Raw genomic sequence first — 20,829 nt, 5'->3', positions numbered from 1 at the left:
TTTCCCTGGAACTCAGCTGCCACTCTTGCAGGCTCTTAGGACCAGCTGACACAGTGCCAAGGTCATATTTTCTTTTGCTGACTTGGAAGTACACACAAAAGGCAGTCTTCACCTCAGCGTTTACATTTACTACCACCCCCCAGAGCTGATCTGTGTCCATGCCCAGAGGTGAATATACTGCTAACTTGCAGAGAAAAGGTGTATAGTCTTCTTCATGTGCCCCACTCATTCCAGTGCTAGAGTGTTCCTACGCTGATCCTTGACTGACAATGATTTCAGCATCAGGTCATCTGTTGTCTGTCTAAGAGGGGCAAAGACTATGTCTATACTAATAAATTAAGCCTGTCCAGAGCCTGGGCTTGTGCCCCATGATCATGTAAGCTGTTTAATTCTTAGTATATTTCCTGTAATGGCTTTGGGCTAGACTGACTAGCACTGTTTCAAACAGTGACAAGGCATGGTTTGGTGGCTGGTACAGTCTATGATTTTCCTGGAGAGCAGTGCAGATGAGGCCTGTGTTTCTGTATAGGTATGAGCTGAGATATGGCCCTTGATCTGGCCTTATTTAATTTACTGTCACAGACAAAGCGCCAGGGAGGCTGCCAGGATTTTCAGATCTGCTCTTGCAGATCCTCTTCTTCTCATCACATTTTATCCTCAGAGATCAGATAGCTTCAATGATGACAGCCAACCCCTGTGAAGAACATACTTAAGAGCTGAAAATATGTGATGAGGTAAACTTAATGGTTGATCTGTCTTGCTATGGTTCTCAACCAGATACCACAGAGGTTTCAAAATTGGTAATCTTGGACTATAACCTTGAAAAGCAGAGGCTGTTAGTTCAGGTAAGGTATATCCCACTGTAGAGAAGATGTAAGCCATGCCAGAAGATGTAAGCTTTTTTGCATCCTCCTTATTGCCCAGAAGCTATTCAACCCATGCCAGTCTGATTTTTGGAACAAAGTGTCCTTTGTTTGAAGGACATGGAGTTTGTTTCTCTGACAGTTGATGTCCATGTCAGAGTGGAGGGAGGCAATATTAGATGAAAATATTGCATTAACAGCTGCTTACATTTTTATCCAGGCCTGATCTTGTATGAGTCTTTGGAGTGAGATAACTGTGCTAATGAGGCTCCTGAGATCTCCACTCTTGGCAAGTCCTGCCGCTTCTAGTTTTCATGACTGCACCATGATAATCTTTACCATTGCCAATAATACACTCTGTAAAGGGAGGAGAAAAAGTAATAATGCTTTGCTGTAAATCATTGGGTAAAATTCCAAGATAAATGCAAATAAGCAGATGGAACTATTTCATTCCCTTCTGCTTAGGTAAAGAAGTTTTTTTGACCTGTGATACTTTGAGAAAAATTCTATTGAAGCATGTGTCTGTACAAAATGTCAGTTCACAGAATTTGTTGATTTGGAGATGTTATGAATTATCACATATAGTGCAGAAATATTGAAAAGACTCCATCATACTGGTTCTTACACAGTTAGTATTAGAGTGACCCATTTCAGAGTTAAAATGTAAGAAGTTCTTGCTTCCTACAGGTATTACTTCAGATTCTTTGCCATCATCAGCAGATATTAATTTGTTGTTTGTGTCAGAGTTGTCACAGTTTCAAGTTTTTCTCTTCAGCCACAAGAATTAGAAATTATTTTTAAAAGCAAAGTTTAGACTCAGATGGTTCTCACTATTGCAAAAGGCAGGGCTCTGGATGTGTGCCTATTAGCAGCTATGTTATAAACCCAAAGAATGTTCCTACAAAGTGTTGCACAGAGTACTTAGTACCTTGCAGGATGAAATATTTTATCTTGTTCTACCTCTCTTCTTCAAAACACAACTGCCCTTTGCAACGTTTTACCATATGTAAACCATAGCTTCTGTCAATAAGGTTTTCAATTAGAAAAAGCAAAATATAAGGTAAATAAGATCCTCAGCAGAGATACTAATAATTTGTTGCAGATTAATGCAAAATGTTAGCTGCACTTGAGCAGAGAACAGAACCTATAAAAGACAATGTAAAGGTATGGCCCGACCATATAGTGGTCTGGTTCTAGTGTTGAATAAGATGGTTCAGATGAAACAAGGTGTCCTCCATAGTCATACTTTTGCAGATTACAACATTCCCATCTAACAATAGGAACAGTAGTGTAACACCAAGGGGCTATATCATTATCTGGGTTCCAGCAATGGTTTTCTCTCAGATCCCTAGAAATATAAATACAATGCACTTTGATTCATATATAGCCTTCTAAAAATGCATGGGAATATTTCAGAGAATAGGTGAAGTGTGCAAAATACAGAAATGGTACAAATTTGTTTTTTTATTATATATCACAAAACTCAGATCACTATCAAATAAAAAGAAATAAGTAATTATTGATATGGTATAAACAGCAAGGTGTATATCGTACAACAGCATAGCTGTCCATTTCATTTTTGATAAAAACTAATAATGTTTGTGGAGTCTTGACTGCAGGTTATAGAAACAGTCTGACTAGCTGCATAATGTATGATGATGTAATATTCGTCTTTATTAACAATCATTAGAACATATATGCAATGCAGAAAATATCCATTCATTTTAATACACAATTAAACTGATCTGTGTCCTTTAGGACTGGGAGCTTACCACAAAGATTAAAAAGAATGATTTTACCAGAGTCAGAAATTGAGAAAAAAACAGAATTGTCCCTTCTAACTTTTAGGACCAGTGAATACATATGCATGTGAATTTGATTAGGGATTACTACCAAGGAATAGTTCTGCTGAATTCAGTGAGCATTTCCTCACATAAGGGTTTGCAAAGTGAAGGTTGGATGGGATGGTAAGAGAAATGGTCTTCTCCCTAAGATTTTTAAAGAGTTCAGATAATTTCTCCATCCTGAATCAGAAGAGGGACAAAATCTCCAAGAGTTTCACAAACAAATTTTTCACAAAAATAATAATTGAGTTGATCAAAACAGTGTGATTTAGGATGGGATAGAACAAAGAAATGAGCTGTAGGCAGTGTGAATAGAGATTTACTTGAGAAGCAGTAAAGATGCACTGAAAGGATTTGTGAAGCAAATGACAGATGAGAGGACTGCAGTACTATGATTACTGAAACTGATATATTGTGGCTAGATCAAAGAGGACAGGAGTCAGTGTTACAGAAGCTGGAAAGGAGATATTTTTATTAGTCTCATTATTTCTATTCCAGTGCACAACTAAGGATGGAGTTGGTAGCCAATGTGTTGGGTTTCCCATATAAAAATGGTCCAGGCCACTGGTAAATATCTCGGCTGTTGAATTCTTCCATCTGTTACTCACTGAAGCAGCTTTAAAGGCTATGGCAGCTCTTTCAAACATTAATAAAGAGACTGCTTTGGAAAGCAGGTGGATATTCTGCCATCTGCCTTAATGACTGTTCTTGCATATGTTCTTGAAGAGTAATGGCAACTGTTAAATTTTTTAAGGGCAATTTAAAAGGATGGTTTTTTATTTACATTTAGTCCACAATTTAAATGTCATAGAAAAAAAGACCAAAAGGTCATTTTTAAGGCTTGGACAAATAATAAATTTTCTGGCTTAGAAGAATAATAATGAAAAGTGTCATTTTTTTAACAAGGATATTCTCTTCTACTTTTAACTACTGTAAGATAATCAAGTGTACAGTGAGAACAACTGGCTAACACAACAGAAAAATGCAAAATAAATGTATGCTTTTGGGAAAGTGCTTGCCATTCTATTGTGATGATATGGCAACATTGAATTCCAAGCTTGGCATTTCTTTCCTATGATAGTAAAAGAAGCTGTACCACGGTAATCTAGGCCTCTCTCTCGATAGCACTCCTCTGGACTTGCAAACTACCTTGGCATATCATCATCTATAATGAACAACGGAAATCAGTCCTTTAATTTTATTTATATGCTTAAATTTAAAATTAAAAACTTTTCTGGAGAGAGGTAAAAGTGAGTTAGAAAAATCAGACAGAATAGTAAGCAGTTGCAGAAATGTTTGAGAATAAAAAAACAGAAAGCATATGTAAGGATGTCTGGAAAGCCTTCATGCACCAGATGGTACTTGACAGGAGTATTTGCATTTAAATTTTGCTTCTGCACACCACATTTGTTTGGATGAGGGAATCAAAAGGTACACACAAATAGATCTAAAAATTCTTCAAATCTAACTTTCCTTAAGTTAGATGTAGGAGATTAATGTTTAGGATTTAAAAAATGGATCATTATTCTTTTACTGCTTTTTTCTCCTTTCATCCCCATTTTCATCCCCCTCCCCCTCTTCCTCCCAAATATATTCAGAGACATTTTTCACCAGAAATCTTTGGACATGTTTGTTTTTAATATCTTCTTGTATTTACTTACGTGTAAAAAGAAGACTAGAACTCTCTAATCTTTCAATCAGCAGACTTAAAACTTTCACTCTCATTTCCCCTGAGACAAAAAGGTCCTATTTTCTACTCATGACTGAGTAAGCTTTGCAGCATGCCCACAAGATCAATAAACAAACAATACCACTAAGCAGAATTTTAGTAGAGATTTTTAAAACACAAATGATCACCTTCCACTAGATTCTCTGTTGCTGTAGCATGGGTTATACTATTCTTACCAGTGATTTGTGATGCTGTCTGTAGACACTGAGGGATGCTACAATACTACCATCGTGTTGTGCTGTTGGTGGTATAGCACCAGGGCCTCTTCTTACCATTTGGGTTCCTACAATAATTTTTAGCTAAACCCCTGAAATGGAAACATTGACTAAAAACAACAGCATTTTGGAAATCTTAAGCTAGCTACATACAAAAGAGCAAACTGTTTTCCTGACCTGTTTAATGTTTCACTTACTGGACATTCATCAACATAGGTAAAACATTATCCCATATTGCATGTCCCATTATTTCAGTATACTACTGTTTTGGAAATGGTCAACAAACTCAGTAATAAGTATTTTATGGCTGAATGTTATATAATGAATTGTTCATATTTGAGCTTTTCTCTTTTGTGCTCTTAGCCCAGGAGCTGCACCGTAAAGGCATGCACTAAAATATTCTTATTGTAAGGTCTTTACACTGGCAGCTGACCAGTCCAGTAAGACTGGTTTATTTTCAAAATTCTGACCAATCGCTGATGGCTTTTGTGCTGGACCGGTTATGTGGGAACATACTCTGATTTGGAGAGTGTATAAGTCCTTAACAGACGACAAAGAAGCCCCAGAGCATCCCATTCCAAAAGTTAACACAACTTTCTCCTTTCCTCCCCTCTCTTATGTCTCAAAGCATATTGCTCGTTAGAAAAGTACTTGCTGAAGTGAGACAGTATTGTTAGGAGAGAGACAGAAATACCAAAGACAACGAAACACCAGTTAATCACAGAAGGCTAGGAAAGTACTCAGTATATGCTCTGTTCCTGTACCTAAATAGGATAGTGTATAGCGTTCCCACATACAGACTGCCTTAACCAATGGCTTGCTGCACAGTGGTGGCCCAATGGTACTGCTACCAAAAAAATCTTAACCAAAGGTTAAGAGTATTTTGGAGTATTTTAAAATCAGTGCTGCCTATTTTAAAGCTGCATAGCAAGCATATCTACATGATCCAAAAAAAGGGGGGTAATCAGAAGATCTGAATTGGACATTACAGTTTCTGAAGCACCCAGACCAACCATAGCACCACCTTGAACACTAGCTAGCCAGGAAGGATACAGGACAGGCTGGAATGGAGAAAGGAAGAGTAGGAAAACTCTGAATGTCGGTAAAAAAGGCTTAAATATCTGATAATAAGCTGACTGGACAAAAGAATAATCTAGAAGAGAGAAAGAGCAGTATCAAAGGAAAGAGTCAAACAGGAGTAATAAGTAGAATAGGAAGGAAGAGACCTGGCATCACATTCACAGACATTTCTGTGAGGATCATTTCATGATAAGTCTTTCTTGGTAATGGTACAGCCTTTAACTAATGAAGGTGTTTCATTTACTTGCAGGGATTGTTCTCAGGAGTTTCCCCATGTTTGTGAGGGAACTGAGTGCTCCAGTACTGACAGGTATATCCTGATTCAGTGATGGCTATCCTGCCACAATAATCTTTTCCATTCCCTGAAAGACACTGGTGGCCCAGTCCAGAAGTTGATGGGGGTGTAACTGTGCAAGGAAAAAGAACAAAATAGAAATAATGCCTCAGGTAGATACAGATACATGGTTAAGCTTTGCATCATGCAGAACACACAATTTTTTTCTTTCTGCAGAAGTGATATTGTTGGAAAGCTACGGCTTTTTTTGACTTTGTGGAGAGGAGGGGGTAAGGAGTGATGTGAGGTAAAAAATAAAGTTCCTGAGGTGTGTTCTACACTTCTTCTTCGCAGCTATCAGGCAGCAACAAGACCATGCTGAACCTGATTCCACTGCACCAGTCCCGAGAGCAGAGCTGGAAAGTGAAAAAGTGGCAGTACTGGAAAGAAGTTATAGAGAGCTGGAAAAAGCAAGGGTAAGACCCAAGAATATGAGGAGAGACACTGCAGAGGAAAGAGAGAGAGAAAAGAAGAGAGAGCCAATGAGGATACTCAGAACAAGGAGTGAAAGGCTTTCAACATGAGTGAAGCAGCCTAGCAGCAAGGAGGAAGGAAGAAAGAAATCAAAAAGACTGAAGTGCCTACACTGGCACATGCAATTGCTGTCTATGATCCAAACTTCAAGACTATTTCTAGGGAAGCCATAAAGGTAGATGCATCAGAAAGGCATTGAACAGAAAAGAGTGAAAGTCTGTAGCTATTTAGTTATTTTTCCTGAAAATGAAAATACATACATATTTTTCTTCCACTTATGGTTTCACTGGGGGGGAAATGTGGTTGTAAAAATATAATTTGTACCAAAAATCTTGTTAAATTTTTAAAATCATTAATGTAACAGTTTCTTAAATTTTATTTCTTATTTCAGAGAAGACTATAAATAGTCATTTCCATTAGTGAGTATGTTTCCTCTTAAAGTCAGAAAAGAAGCACTACTAAGATATACGAGGATATGATTAAGGATCTAAGCATTAGTTTGTCCTTCAGTGCAAACAGCCACTTTAAAGATGACATTGTTAGTTCCTCAAGGCCTGAGTTTGTCTTTCAGGACCTATCTTCACTAAGGAAAAGGCAAGGATTTATCCCATGTTGTCTAACACTAGGCAAACAAACACCATAACGAAGCCATGGTATTTTCATGGGTGTTCCACAAGTTAGCAGGTCAAGTGGAAAGTAAAACTTGGTGTTTCTGAGATTTAAGTGGACTGACACCCTCCTCAGCTATGCCAAAAAATAACACTGTTGAAGAAAAATTAGGGTCTTCATGACGTATTTCTCTGACAATGCCGTGCTTTGTAATACTTGTGTGACAACTGCGGCCTCAATGGACTAACATAAATCAATGTAGCAGAAACTGAGTGTCACTTTTTCTCACTAATGTGCACCTTCTTTGGTTCCAAAAATTTTCTTGGGGTAGTCAGAACTTTGATTTCTCATCTTTCCACTCCATAGTCTTCTGATGGGAGGGCTGCATCCTGCAGTTGTGTGAAATGCAGCCCGTAGAGTAATTGCTGAAAGTCAGACTCACTGCAGCGAGGAATGTCACAATATTCCCAGCATTTAGTGGGGCTGGTAGTGAAACACCAGGGCCAAAGTTCGCCATCAGGATTATGGCAAAAATTCATCTTCAGGTCCTTCTCTGGAAAACTGGCCATTAGAAGGTCAGTTAAGCTTGTGAGTCAGTTCGAGTGAGCTGCAGCAACTAGACTGGCTGCAGGCACTGTGGGAAGGAGTGGGACAATTCAGCACTGACTGTGACTCACCCTTCAGGAAGATATCCATGAGAATGAGGCTCTTGGGCATCCCAGTGCTGGCACTCAAATCCAGACTCTGTCCTGGAAACTCTTCCATGGTAGTCTTCACCATTACACTGCATGCACTCACTATAGAACCAAGGCGGAAAGTCAGTATTAGAGCTGGCCCATGAACTCTCACACTGGCCTGGCTATTAGCTGAAAAATCCTTTCAAATGGCAAAGTTAAAGGACAGGAAAAAAAACACTGCAAAAATAAAAAGATTCTTTTTCCTATTAGGTGACGGTTGTTAATCAATTACACTTACAATATTTGCCTTTCTAAAATACATATTTAAAAAATAAAAATATTGTAAATCTACAATTTTTTATTTGGTATATATGAAAGGGGATTTCTAAGGAGCTCTTAGGGATCACTGACCTACTGGAGATGCTTCTACTTCAAAATAGCTTCTTCTGAAGAATAGCAAGATTATCCATGAGAGCTATGGAATCCATAAATCACTAACACTCTTTCTTCACACTCGTGAGTGTGACCTTGATGATCCAACTTCTCTGGATTAGTTTTTTCTCTCCTTGAATATAAATCAAGTGTTGCAGCTTAGTTTTTTAATATTGCCAGGACAAAATATAGCAAGGCAAAAAAGAAGGAGCTCTATCCTAAGGAGAGGCCAAATCAAAGTTCATTCCTCTATGTGTGAATATTGGATCCCTGAAATTTATCCACATTGTAACCTCATCCTCATTATATTGACCAAACGTTACCAAACAACATTTTAATGGTGGAGTTTTGCTCTATGTCTGTATCAACAACTTCAATCTTCTCAATTAAAGTGTTGTATATGATCTATTAAATTTGTCTTTTTCAAAGATAATTTTGACCTTTCTAGTTGCAGTCCCTTTATATCTATAAAATTACTTCACAAATTTAACACAACCCAGGAAACAGTCTCTATGGTGAAAATTTTCATTTCAAGTCTAGTTTTATTTAAATTTACATTTAGAGCAAATCCCCAATTCAAAATAAAAGAATCTGAATCATAGAAGAATCTGAATATTCTCACATACTTAAATATAGATTAAAAAGAAAATCAAAATCATTGTAGAGAATATAATGAGGAGAATGGAAGGAAGGAACATATATACTCTGACCTTCACATTCTGGTATGCTACAGTAATCTATTCTGGTAGTAGGATCTGTTGTGAAACACCATGGTCCATTTGCATCTCCATTGGGATTCCTGCAGTAGTTTTCTTCTAACCCCGCATGAGGGAAATTTTCAGGTATAAAGCTATAATAGAAGGATAAATACCGTAATGAAAAAAAGGATTTTTTTTGTTTGTTTTTCAGATGTTTTGGGTTTCCCATGCAACTTAAAAGCGAAAAAAATGGATACTCCTCTTGTGGAACTGAAGCTGCTATACGAATATTATTCTATAAGCTCTCATTAGAAATCTCTCCATAGCTACTGGGATGTCACTGAAGAACCAACAGTCTCATGTCCACAGTTTGCAGGAAACACAATAATCTCAAAGGATTCTTCAATATTTTCATGCAGCAGATATGTTGTAGCTATCATTTCTAACCTACAAGGTTTGCAAGAGTAACAGTTCACATGAGAACTTTTTTTTGGAAGATACAGCAAGAGGACACTGACTAAGGAACGGAGAGTAACGTGGATGTCATGCTGCATGAATCTACCTGGAGAGCAGCTAGATCTTCTTGCACACTTCTCATGTAGTAACAATAAAATATTATCAGGGGACAGAGTCATGGATAGAATGACACTATTTCAGTTTCACTACTATATCGTACCTAGAAAGGGAAGTCCTGGCCCCATTTAAGTTAAGGATGAAATTTTCATTCATGTTAGTTTTTCCAAGTGAGTTTACTGCTTGAACAAGGACTACAAAAATTGGTAGCATATAATATCATTGTAATTACAGTGAGACAAGTTATACAATGTCTTAAAAGCATATTTGTCTTGCTTCTTTTTTGTTTTGTTTCTCTTTGTTTTTTGTAAGGGCTAAAACTCAGAGTGAGAGATATAAGGAGGAAATTATTCATTACAAATTAAACTCAACAGTGAATATCTATCTTTGACAATCTGTGGTGTAAAATTGTTTAAAGCACACTGGTTATGGATAGTTCAGAAAAAATCACTCATAAAATTTGGACAAAAATGAGAAGACCATACTTCGATTTGTGGAGCACACTATCCACTCACTTCTGGCACAGCACACCCTTCCGAGTTCTGTCTTCTGTTCCTCTGTAATCCTTCCCCTTTCCTTTCTTGCACTCGAGAAGATAAACTGAAATAAAATATACTTTTAACGAATCTGTATTAGAAGTTACACATATCTCACCTAACAGGTGTTGTGCATGTGCAAATCAGCTATATTTAACATGTTTCAGACATCTGGACCCACAGAAATGTGAATGTTTTCCCATTACTGTTAATAAAAGGAAATTAGAGATATAGACGAAGTACATCAGGAAACTTATTACAGGGGTTCACATACCTTGTTTCTCATAGAGAACTGAATCTGTTCTTGGAAAATCTGTGTTGTCTGGGAGGTTTTAGACAATGTTAAACACCATTGATTTTTACTGAGGAATAGGAAGGCCCTGTTGAAATTGAAAGGAGAGAGAAGGTGAAGAGTAGTAAGTCACTTCGTTCAAACTGTTATCCTCTGAACATTTTTAGAATCTATTCTGGATGTTGTACATTGTGTTTCAGAGTCAGGCTTTATATTTTCACTAGTGACTTTTGCTCCCAAATGCCCAAACTGGTCTTAGCTTCGAAAGGACATGGATATAAGAAGAAGTTACAGTACTGTAAGCTAGGCTGTGAACTTACAGCTGCTTCTTAAGTTACTCATAGTTACTGCTTTTGTCTGTGCTTTTACCCCAGCAAATGCAAAGTATCAGGGAATCACAGAATAATTTGGGTGGGAAGGGACCTATAGAAGTCTCAGTCCAGCTCCTGGTCAAATCAGGGCCGACTGCTAAGCAAGATAAGGGTTGCTCAGGGCCATATCCAATTGAGTTCTGAATATCTCCAAGGATGGAAATTTCACAGATTCCCTGGGTAACCTGTTCGAATGTTTAACCACCTCCATTAGAAACAAATTTTCCAAGTATCTGATCAGTATTAAGCAGTGTAATCCTTTTATCCAAATTAGAAAGTGACAAGAGAAAAACTAACCTACATTTAATTCGCATTAAGAACATGAGAAATTTTCAGGAAGTCATAATGCACTGTAAATCCAGACCCAAATTTACATCTTGATAGCATCTTTATGTCATTGTCAAACCTTCTGTCTTGGGAAATGTTGTTTCTTGTCTGTACTATGTACTGACTAGATTGCAAGTAAGCCTGCAGAAACTAAGCTAATGTCATTTTTTCTTGGGTACCACATTATGAGATGCCATTATATTTATATCAACATAGGCTAGATCATGTTAATTGAGTCTGACTTAAGCTCAACTTTTTGCCCTGTCTGGACAAAGTTATAAATATTGTAAAATGTTTATGGTTAAGTAGACTAAGAATATCTTGTTCAATACGTATGGATGAATGCACAAGTGGGAAATCTCCCCACACTATAGTATCAACCTGACTCTCAAAGCATTTTCATTAAGATATCATCTCCTCTCTGAAATGTGTACTATTTATTTGATTTCCGATACCCAAACACTCATTCATTCTTCCATTGTTTTAAGATATTTATATACATGATGCCAGGCCCAAGTGATTTTTCCTGAACAGGTAATATTGGACAAAGCTGATAAACAGCAGTGAACGAGAAGATACAGCCAATTTGTAAAAGGTAAATGTGTGTTCTTAATATTTCTTCAGAAATTTCTGGGACCTCTTCTAAGACAAAATTGCACAAGTGCTGCTCAAGTTCTTTGTCCTCTCTTGGCCTGAAAGAAGGGTGGGATCCAAAAGCAGAGACTTCTGTGATCTCTTACGGTTGCATCCTCTAAAAAAGATGATGATCTCGCTGATGCTAGGTTTTCAACCTTTTTGAAAATGATTGCCAGTTATAAAATGCTTTAGAAGCCCTGTAGCAAGTTATTGCTGCCTTGAATTAAATCTGGGTATAGAAAAACATATAGTCAGAAAGAATTCAAAAAGTTCATCTCTTTCAAAAAAGCTTCCTCTGGATGTGGTAGACTAAGTATTCCTGAAGCTCAGAAAAGAAGACACTGCTGCCTTACAGGAGGGACCTGCAATGAAGACAGCCACCTATTGCGATTCAAAAGTCTTCCTTTAAACCACACGTCTAGCCCCACTCACAGTCAGCTCCGACAATACTAATGATAACACAAGTAACAATAACTTTTACTAACACAGAAGAAAAAAGGAGGCTGCTACAGGCTGGCCATCGCCTGCTCTAACCTGGCATCAAAATCTCAGTACTAACCTTACAAACAAGCACACAGAGCTTTCAGGTGAAAAACAAACAAACAAATGAAAAAAAAAAACCCACAACCCTCATTGTTTTCTCTACACTGGATGGCCAATGAAATTATTCCACATATGCTAAAGTGCTGAATACTTGAGCCTAATGGTAATGTGATAAGTGCAAAAAACACAGCATTGCTGATATCTCATTTTCTGAATAACATATTTCTTTCAGGTTATTATGTGAAAAAAGTTGTGAAGGAATCTTCACAAAAATATTTTTCAGTGTACCATATTCCTCATCAAAACAGCAAAATATTTTCCTGTAATACATGTTGATGTTAAAAACAGTTTTTCTAATCTCCCTTCTCATATATTTTCTCCTAATCTGCATCTCCCAGGTGGTCACTTCTTGGTATGCATCACATTCCTTAGAAAACTTTAAAAAGTTACAGTGAAAAAAAAAATAAAGCAGAATATTCAGAAATAGCACATCTAAATTACCTGCAGGTAAAACTTTTTTCATCTTCACATTGTGCTGCACATTCTTCTGCAGTATTTGCCTTATAAAAATGTTGATGTGCATTTATCCAAATTCCCTCTCTTTTTTTATTAAAGAAAAAAATATATAGAAAAATGAGCACGCTACTGTTTCTGACTCTTTGTGACTTTACATTACACTTTCAATGTAGCCTTTGTGTTAAAATGTAATTTCTTTCATTTTGTATTAATGGTAGCAAACTCTGAATAAACTCAGTTTTCTGGAAACAGTACAGGGAAGTATTGCTTGAATAGGTGATAGGGAACAAGAGAGAAGGCAGGGCAAAGGCAGAGCTTTCAGTAATACAGTGTACTGTTTTTAAAGATAAATATGAGCTCAGAACAGGGCAAACAGAGGGGTATTCCCAATTGCTGCCCTGGGACTAGGCACTATTCTGTTTTATATCTCACTAGGAGTCTCCATGCATGTCAGCTCCCCATCTTTTAAATGCCTGGCTCAGAGAGGGATAATGAGGATAAATATTTGGAAAATTACGAAGTAATCAAACATGATAGCAAGGAGGACCATAGAAGTACTTAAAACAGTGAGATAGAATACTGCTGGCTTCAGTAAGCCACCATCCAGTTGCAGAATTATAGAGCAGTGGATTCTGTGAGGCACCTGTGATTCTCCCCATTGCTAATCCTAAATTGTATGTGTTCTTCAAAACTGTTCCAGTTCTGCTACTCATCCTTTTTTGCTCGTAAAGGTATGTGCATTCTAGCTAGTTCGAGCTGAACATAAGAGAATCTGGGTGGCATGCATACTCAAGTGGGAGTGAGACTTAAAATGTATCTCCAGACAGCAGCAGGAAGAGGAAAATGTGCTTGATACAATTGCTTGACAAAGACTACAAAATAAAAATTTTAAAAACTGATTTCAAAAGATAAGTAACATGCATCAGTCTAGTTTTAAGCCATTCAATTATAAGACAGGATAACTAAATGGGATAATCATAACTGTAAGCTGATATATTCACCTTACAGTATCTCTTTTAGAAATGAGCTTGAATTAATCCAAAGTGTTTGAAAGACACTGAGGCCCTATACCTCAGTAACTAGAAATAAGAAAGCTGATTAAATACAGTAACTGCATTTTTATCACCCCCCAGCACATTCCTCTTATAGTTTATCATTTTTCTGTATGTTTATGTCATACTGTATCTCTGAATTACTACATAACTCTAAAAAGTGCATTGACGTGCTTGTTACTATATCTTAAAACTGTAGCTACAGTAGTAAATACAGACATATCTAATGTCTAAGTGAAAACATATTGTCTGATACTACATCAAAGATGACTGTGTACTGTGTTTGCTGGAATACTTACTAAAGCTTTTACAGATCTGCTTAGATGTAACATGTATCCCTTGAAAAGTTTACCATATTGTTTAGCTATTGTTATAAATTGTTTAATCATTTGTTATAAATCTGCTTATATTTCTTTGAAAGACAAATTCTGCAACATCTAAATAACTGCAAATTATATTTTAATCTTCTAAAAGCCTATTATTGCTCCTATTCTAATTAGCAACAAGAAAGCCTCATATGAAAATGGAGTCACACAAAAGAGCGACTAGTCTGTGCCTTTGTTCATGCTGTTTTTTTAAATGTTTGGATTTCAAAAAAAAAAAAAATAAAATAAAAATAAATAAAAAAGGTGAATTAAAAGTAGGGCTGCTAAACTATGAAATATTTGATAGTAACAGAGACAATAAACAGATTCAGGGCCTGTCCCACATTTCAGTGCAGTTAAATGGAGTTTTGCAGTTAAACAAGTTTTGTAGCAGACTTTCAATGGTCTAATCCTAAGAACATCAGAAAGATGTCCTTGTTCAGACCATATCCCTTCCCCCAAAGTAGCTAATAAACAGATAAACAGAGAAGTTACTCTGGGTAACAGAGTACATACATATAGCACTGTCCCAACCAGCAACAATTTTCATTCAAGTTTGATTGCAACTTGACTTCTTAAGCTTGGTACTCTGTATTCAGTTTTCACAAAAATCAAGAAGTATTTTAGTAATAAATCTTACTGGACCAGAAGAACAGAAAATATTTTTCAGATTAAAATATACATTATATTATATACTTTTTTATGTTAAATACAATGTATAATACATAATATTTATACCAATTCATATTTCCACATAACTGGTTCAAAGCTGATTTAAGGACATCTAAACTCTGGAGGAATGAAGCAGGATTCTGGCTGTAAATGTAGTTGAAACTGAAGTGTTTCATAGGAACTCAGGAGCTTACACGTCTCTGAAACCCTGGAATATTAGCTACTCAGATGAAACTTGAAATTCTGTATCTTAAACTCATCCCTAACCTGCACCAGCTTGTTAGGAGTGCAGCATCCATGTTCATGTATGTGCCACCCTCTACAAGAGATATTTCTCAAGGATGAGAAATTTTTTTTAGCAGTCTGAGCAATCACAAGTCTGAAGCTCTTGCAGTGACTGTGGCAATTGGTCGATAAGCCTGAAAATCAGAACCTGATTTCACAAACTTGATTTTGAAAATATTTGGTTTTAACTTCCCTAATTCAAATGCAAGGCAAAGAAATCTTACCAGAGCACAGAAATGTGAGACAGAGAAAGATGGCTTTGTTAATCCTCATTTTGGCCCAGCAGGTTGGTGCTGGAAGCTGTGTGTGTTCATGCTCAGTCTCACAAATTCCTGCTGGAGTTGCAGTTGCATAAAAAAACAGATGTGGTGAAAGAAGTTAATGATTTCCTCAGTTTAATTTTCCTTTTTTAAAATCTCCAATATCACCTGGAACGTAAGATGTTACGAAATAATATTCACATGTTTGTACTGGATGCTAGGAAAGGTGAAGGCACTCTCGTTTTACTAAATATCTGTTACTCTGACATTGTTATGCCTCATTTTGTTTAACTAAGGACAATATTACCTAATCATACAGCCAGACTTGTTTGCCCATCCATGTTGCAGTCTGATTTTAACGGCAATTCAATTTGCCTTACTCAGATGACTACATCCTTTGTTTGGAAAAATTGTATTTGCACAAGAATTCTCAGTCAGGTTAAGACAAGAGAGAATGATAACCAAGGAATAATAGATTTAAATAGGTAATATACAAAAATTCTCAAACTCCATTATAAAATCATCCTTTACACACTACTCCAATAGGAAGGCTTTTCTGAATCCTCATTACTCTAACATTGTGGTAATGATGGCATGAAAGTACAAACATATAAGAGCAAGGATTGATGTAAATTGGGAAGGAGTCAGATAAACTGTCTGCAAGACTGTGAAAGGTCAGAGAATTTAGAATGAATTCTGTCTAAGCTAAATTTCTCTAATACGATCACCAAATATCAGGTTTGTTTTACTTTTTGTTTGGGTGGTTTTTGAACTGAAAATTCAAAACACCTGGCAAAGCCTAGTAGCGTACAAAGTCTCACTAGAGTCAGACTCTGCCTGGAGTCTCAGTGCCCTTTTAAAACAAGTCTTTCATTTGTGGAAATCCTTAGCTCTACAGACAGAAAAGAAATGCATCAGTCCAAGGAAGTAGATGTCAAGTGAAGATAGAAGTCGATATACTCATCACAGATGGGAAAAACCAGCAGAACAGAGGGTTAGAAAGTAGTACATAATGATTCAGTTGTCCTTTGGCTGACAGCGTATAGTTGTTGCGCAACTGCACCTGATGCACTGCAGTTTCAAAAAAGAAGGACTGAAAATTCTGTAAACTGCACAACAATCCTGGCATCTTGAGGTCAAATTTCTTTTACCAGCCAGACACTCTAGCACTTAGAGTGTCCACTGACAAGTTGCATGAGGGAATAATTAAAATTGACTCAAAGCTGGGCCATGTTCAAGTATATTTGAAGATAGGATTAGAACTCCAAATTATCTTGACAAACTGGAAGGATGACATGGGAAAAAGTGAAGTGTGAGGCCTTATTTTTCTCCAGAAAACACAATTATGCAAATATGAAGTGGAGAATATCTAGATGAATAGCAGTTTTGTGAAAAAGAATAGGACATTCCAGTTGTTCATCAGCTGAAGAGGGGTTAAGATCAAAACTGTGTCTAGTTTTGGCACAGCACTTCAAAAGACAGTTTGAGAGAGGCCAATAAAAATGGTCAGATATCTTGAAACATCATCTATGAAGAAAGACTGGAAGAAATAGGTTTTGTATTGTCTAGACAAAACTTGCAGTTCTGGGACAGTGGGAAGACGCAATAGCAACGTTGAAATCTCTAAGAGGTTCTGCACACATGATGGGTAAGCTTAAATTCATGTTTGAAAGACTCAGGACAGACGCGAAGAAAAACCTGCCATAGTAAGAACAAGAAAGGTCCAAAGAGTCGTCTGAAAAGACGACTTAGGACTGATGTAGAAAGAGCTGCTCTGCTGCAGGGCAGAGGGATAGAACAGAGAATCATATTTTTCTCTGAAATATTCTAGTATCTTGGACCTGAGCTCTTTGTACTCCCAACAGTCCAGGAAGTTGTGTCATCTAGCACTTGGAACAAGGATGGGACAGATTCCACCACTAGCTCCAAAACAGATATCCCTGTGCCCTGTACCCCAGCCCTGTGCCATGTCTCCATGCCTCATTTCCTCTTTCAAGCCTTCTTAAACAAGTTTCAAGAAACATGGTTTAATAATTTAAAGCTCTCAGAGAATATAAATACTTTATTTGACAAACTAATTTTGCCATTTTAAAATGTTTTGCCTCTTCTGCACTGACAATATACCAAGTGTTCTCAAATATTTCAGCTGTTCAAGTATTTATGGTATTACTGGATATCAGGTAACTTAAATGAGCATAAAGATAATGCACACTCTGGGAACTTCAGCTTTGGAAAAAAGGTCAGAAAAAAATGAGATTTTTTTGCTGTAAGTAAAATAAGATTTTTTTTCCTGTAAGATTTTTTTACTGAGTTCAAACAGTCAATCCGGGGGTTGCTACATAGGAAAACAATGCAGATATGAAGAGGAGGCTGCTGGCTTGTTCTCTGTAGCATTCTGAGGTGGAACAGAATGCAGAGAATTCGTAAGCTTTTTAAGGGTAAGGATAGGAATTTTATTCCCCGTAACTGTAAACTAGAGAACAACTTTCAATTTAAATAATAAAATAATAAATATGCAGATATCTTCTCAAAGATGTAGATTCCAGAAAAGAAGATTCCATTGGTAAATATTTTAACTGCATTTTTGAACTGAAAAATCAGAAGATGGAATTTGAAATGAGAGAGCTGCTTAAAACTCAGAAATTTAGAGTTGCTGAAAGGAAATACCTAAAGGCTTTCAACAGTCCAAATTTTGAGTTTTGCCTCAAAAGATTCAGATGCTCATGGCTGAGTAGGAGCTTTTACCTACAGAAGGAAGAAGAATCCTTCAAATACAGTACAGTGGAAAACAATCAACAATGCTTTATAAAGTAGATTACTGAGGTAAAAGTATCCCTCATGTTCTGCAAAAATGCCATCAAAGAATAATAGGATACTGGGAAGAATTTGGAGGAGGAGTGTATAGTCCATCAGGGACTTCCCAAAAGGGAAGTTTACACTGAAACTCAGTACCCCAGCATAGAAGCAGGTCAAATGGCAGCACCATTTTTGCAGAAGATATAGGAAAACCTTACAGTTCCTACAGGAAAAGAATGAATTTAAAATGAAAAAAAATTGAATTTAAATTAGCTAACTTAAGATGAAGATAAGATACAAGGTAAATGCTGATGTCTAACTAGCCTGTGACTAATTATTCACCCCTCAGATTGCCTTTCCAATCAATGGACAGATAGGTGCTTTGGAAACAGTTCATCTGACTAAATATATATGTCTACTGCAGGACGAGTCACATCCTAGGAACTGTCATTTCTGTCACTGATTACAAAAGGAATTTAGTGCAATGAACCTAGCAGTAGACATCTACACTGTAGATCTCTGCATTTGATCAGATAAATCCACCTACAGTGTACACAGCCTCATTGAGAAAGAGCTTACTTCACTTCCATCTGTTCTCAAGAATGTGCTGAGCAAGTGCTCTTTCCGTGTGGACATGCTCATCATTAATAGGAAGACAGGGAAAAGAGAGAAAATTTGGGCCATTTACTGTTGTTTGCTGATGAAAGATTACCATAAATAATTGATCTGTCATCAAGTTCCACATATGCTTGTGGTCAGGCGACTGTGACCACACAACATCTCTTTCGACACAGTAGTCAAGCAGTCTCTTCTGCCACAATGCAATCTTTTACACACGACCATAGACTCTTCTGTAGGCTTTTTATTTTACTGGCCTTTCTTCTCTGTCATTCCTAAGCAGCCTAGCACTTCTCCCACCCCATGAAGATATGAGGGGATGAATACTGACAACCTGGTGAAAGAACTTAGCTGAGAGAACAAAAAGTGAAGTAACTTCCCTTTCCTGGAAAAGGAAGAGGCTCTGAGGCAGAGTTTTCTACAGCAGTGCAGAGGGATTTCACACTCTAGGCAGGAGTCACTCAAAATGCCTAGAAAGACCTCCAGCCACCTATGGGTTCTCCTAAAGCATTTTGTTATTTAATAAGGCCTGTGCATATCTGTGATGGTTTTCGTGATGAACTTCGTAGGACTGTGGTGCGGGCTATGAGTTATGATGATTGCCACAGCTAAGGAGTGTTGTTACACAAACTTCTTACCCAGGAAGTCCAAATAATACAGCATGCGTGTTAGCGGTAGTCATACACACATTGACAAAACTTCCACACCTTCCATTTTTACTTATATATCCATGTTGTCAGAAAAGTTTCTATTTTGATATTTTAAGTTTGTCACTGATCACTTCATTCTTTTTATTATTTAGTTATTATTGTCATATCATTAACTTGTTAGGATTTTTCTCTGCACAAATAAAATAAAAATGCTAAAAGGGCAAAGAAACTACTGATTACTGAATTTCACTCAATATGTACACCAGTGAGATCATCAAGGCTCTACTCTAGTCAAGCGGAGTTATCCCAGACTTCAATGAAGTTAGACTTTCATCCTTAGCAATATGGTACTGGCAGATGAGCAGATTATACAATGTATGTGTGTCAAGGAAAGAAACTGAATAATACCTGGCCTATTTGCCATACAATCTCAAAACTGGTTCAGATTATCTCCAGAGGTCCCTTCCAACCTTACCGATTCTATGATTCTATGAAAATTCTCAATTCACAGTATTACAACTTTTTACACTTTTACTGACCATTATTGTGTATTGCTTAACAAAAAGATTGTACTTTCTCAAGAAAATATCTGCTACTCAAAGCACGGCATCTCAGTCTAAACTCATGCACACTTGTAAATCTTGAGTTAGTTCACTGAGAACTCTTGGTCATTATCATCCATCATGTATTTTCTTAAAGAAAAGCACAGTGCATGCTGCTGTTATTAAGAATATATATGCTGTTATTAAAACTGCTAGTACAATACCGATAAAGAATTCTTTTTTCTTTCTTTTTTTTTTTTTTTTTTTTTTTTTTGTTGAGTAGCGAGGTTGGAATTTAAACAGTCGATCTGCAAAAATACCTGAAAACTGACTGATATAAATGTAGTAAGCATTTTTAAATTACTCCTATCACTTCAGATTTTATGAGGCTGTGCTCATATGTATGAGCAGAATGGTGCTAACTGACATCAGCCGTGGTCCAACTTCACATTTCTTTAACAGAAGAACCTCCTTTCTATGAAGCTGAAAGATCCAGGTCTCCTTCAGCCTTTCAGTCTCTCTCCTCACTGTTGCTCTCTCAGATGTTTCCTCTAGGTACCTTCATGAGGCCTCAGCACCTCATTCTAGCGCTGGTGTCTTTCATACTGTTGAGACATTATTGTGAGCTGTGACTCCATAATTAACCTCAACTGAATCTTTAATAGGTAAAAGCCAAGAGCTTCAATGACCCATCTAACCATTCATCATTATTGGTTAAATGTTGCATTTGCCTCCTCCCCTCATGCTTCTGAGATACATTTCTCCAGCAGACATCCTAGAAGCAAGAGTAGGAGAGCTTTATGAATTCCAGTGCCTGAAGTACTACATTGTTGTATAGCT

The 20,829-nt window shown here is 37.0% G+C and overlaps 1 protein-coding gene across 1 annotated transcript in view; it reads right to left on the bottom strand.

The window, feature by feature from the left end:
- The window catches only part of PLG (plasminogen), a 107,713-nt gene extending 87,159 nt beyond the window's left edge, over positions 1-20,554 (bottom strand). The window contains 16 exon segments of the mRNA XM_062573052.1: positions 1,072-1,223; positions 2,048-2,214; positions 3,710-3,872; positions 4,613-4,743; positions 5,976-6,138; positions 7,591-7,709; positions 7,826-7,941; positions 8,250-8,254; positions 8,968-9,107; positions 10,014-10,128; positions 10,339-10,371; positions 10,374-10,444; positions 12,735-12,833; positions 19,129-19,148; positions 19,678-19,797; positions 20,549-20,554. Coding sequence (XP_062429036.1) covers positions 1,072-1,223; positions 2,048-2,214; positions 3,710-3,872; positions 4,613-4,743; positions 5,976-6,138; positions 7,591-7,709; positions 7,826-7,941; positions 8,250-8,254; positions 8,968-9,107; positions 10,014-10,128; positions 10,339-10,371; positions 10,374-10,444; positions 12,735-12,833; positions 19,129-19,148; positions 19,678-19,797; positions 20,549-20,554 — 1,620 coding nt within the window.
- Positions 20,555-20,829: the final 275 nt, after the last annotated feature.

The sequence above is a fragment of the Rhea pennata genome, chromosome 3, assembly GCF_028389875.1.
Source record: "Rhea pennata isolate bPtePen1 chromosome 3, bPtePen1.pri, whole genome shotgun sequence".
Lineage (NCBI taxonomy): Eukaryota > Metazoa > Chordata > Aves > Rheiformes > Rheidae > Rhea > Rhea pennata.
The sequence above is the reverse complement of the archived record's forward strand: the minus strand, read 5'-3'. Positions and strand labels throughout refer to the sequence as shown.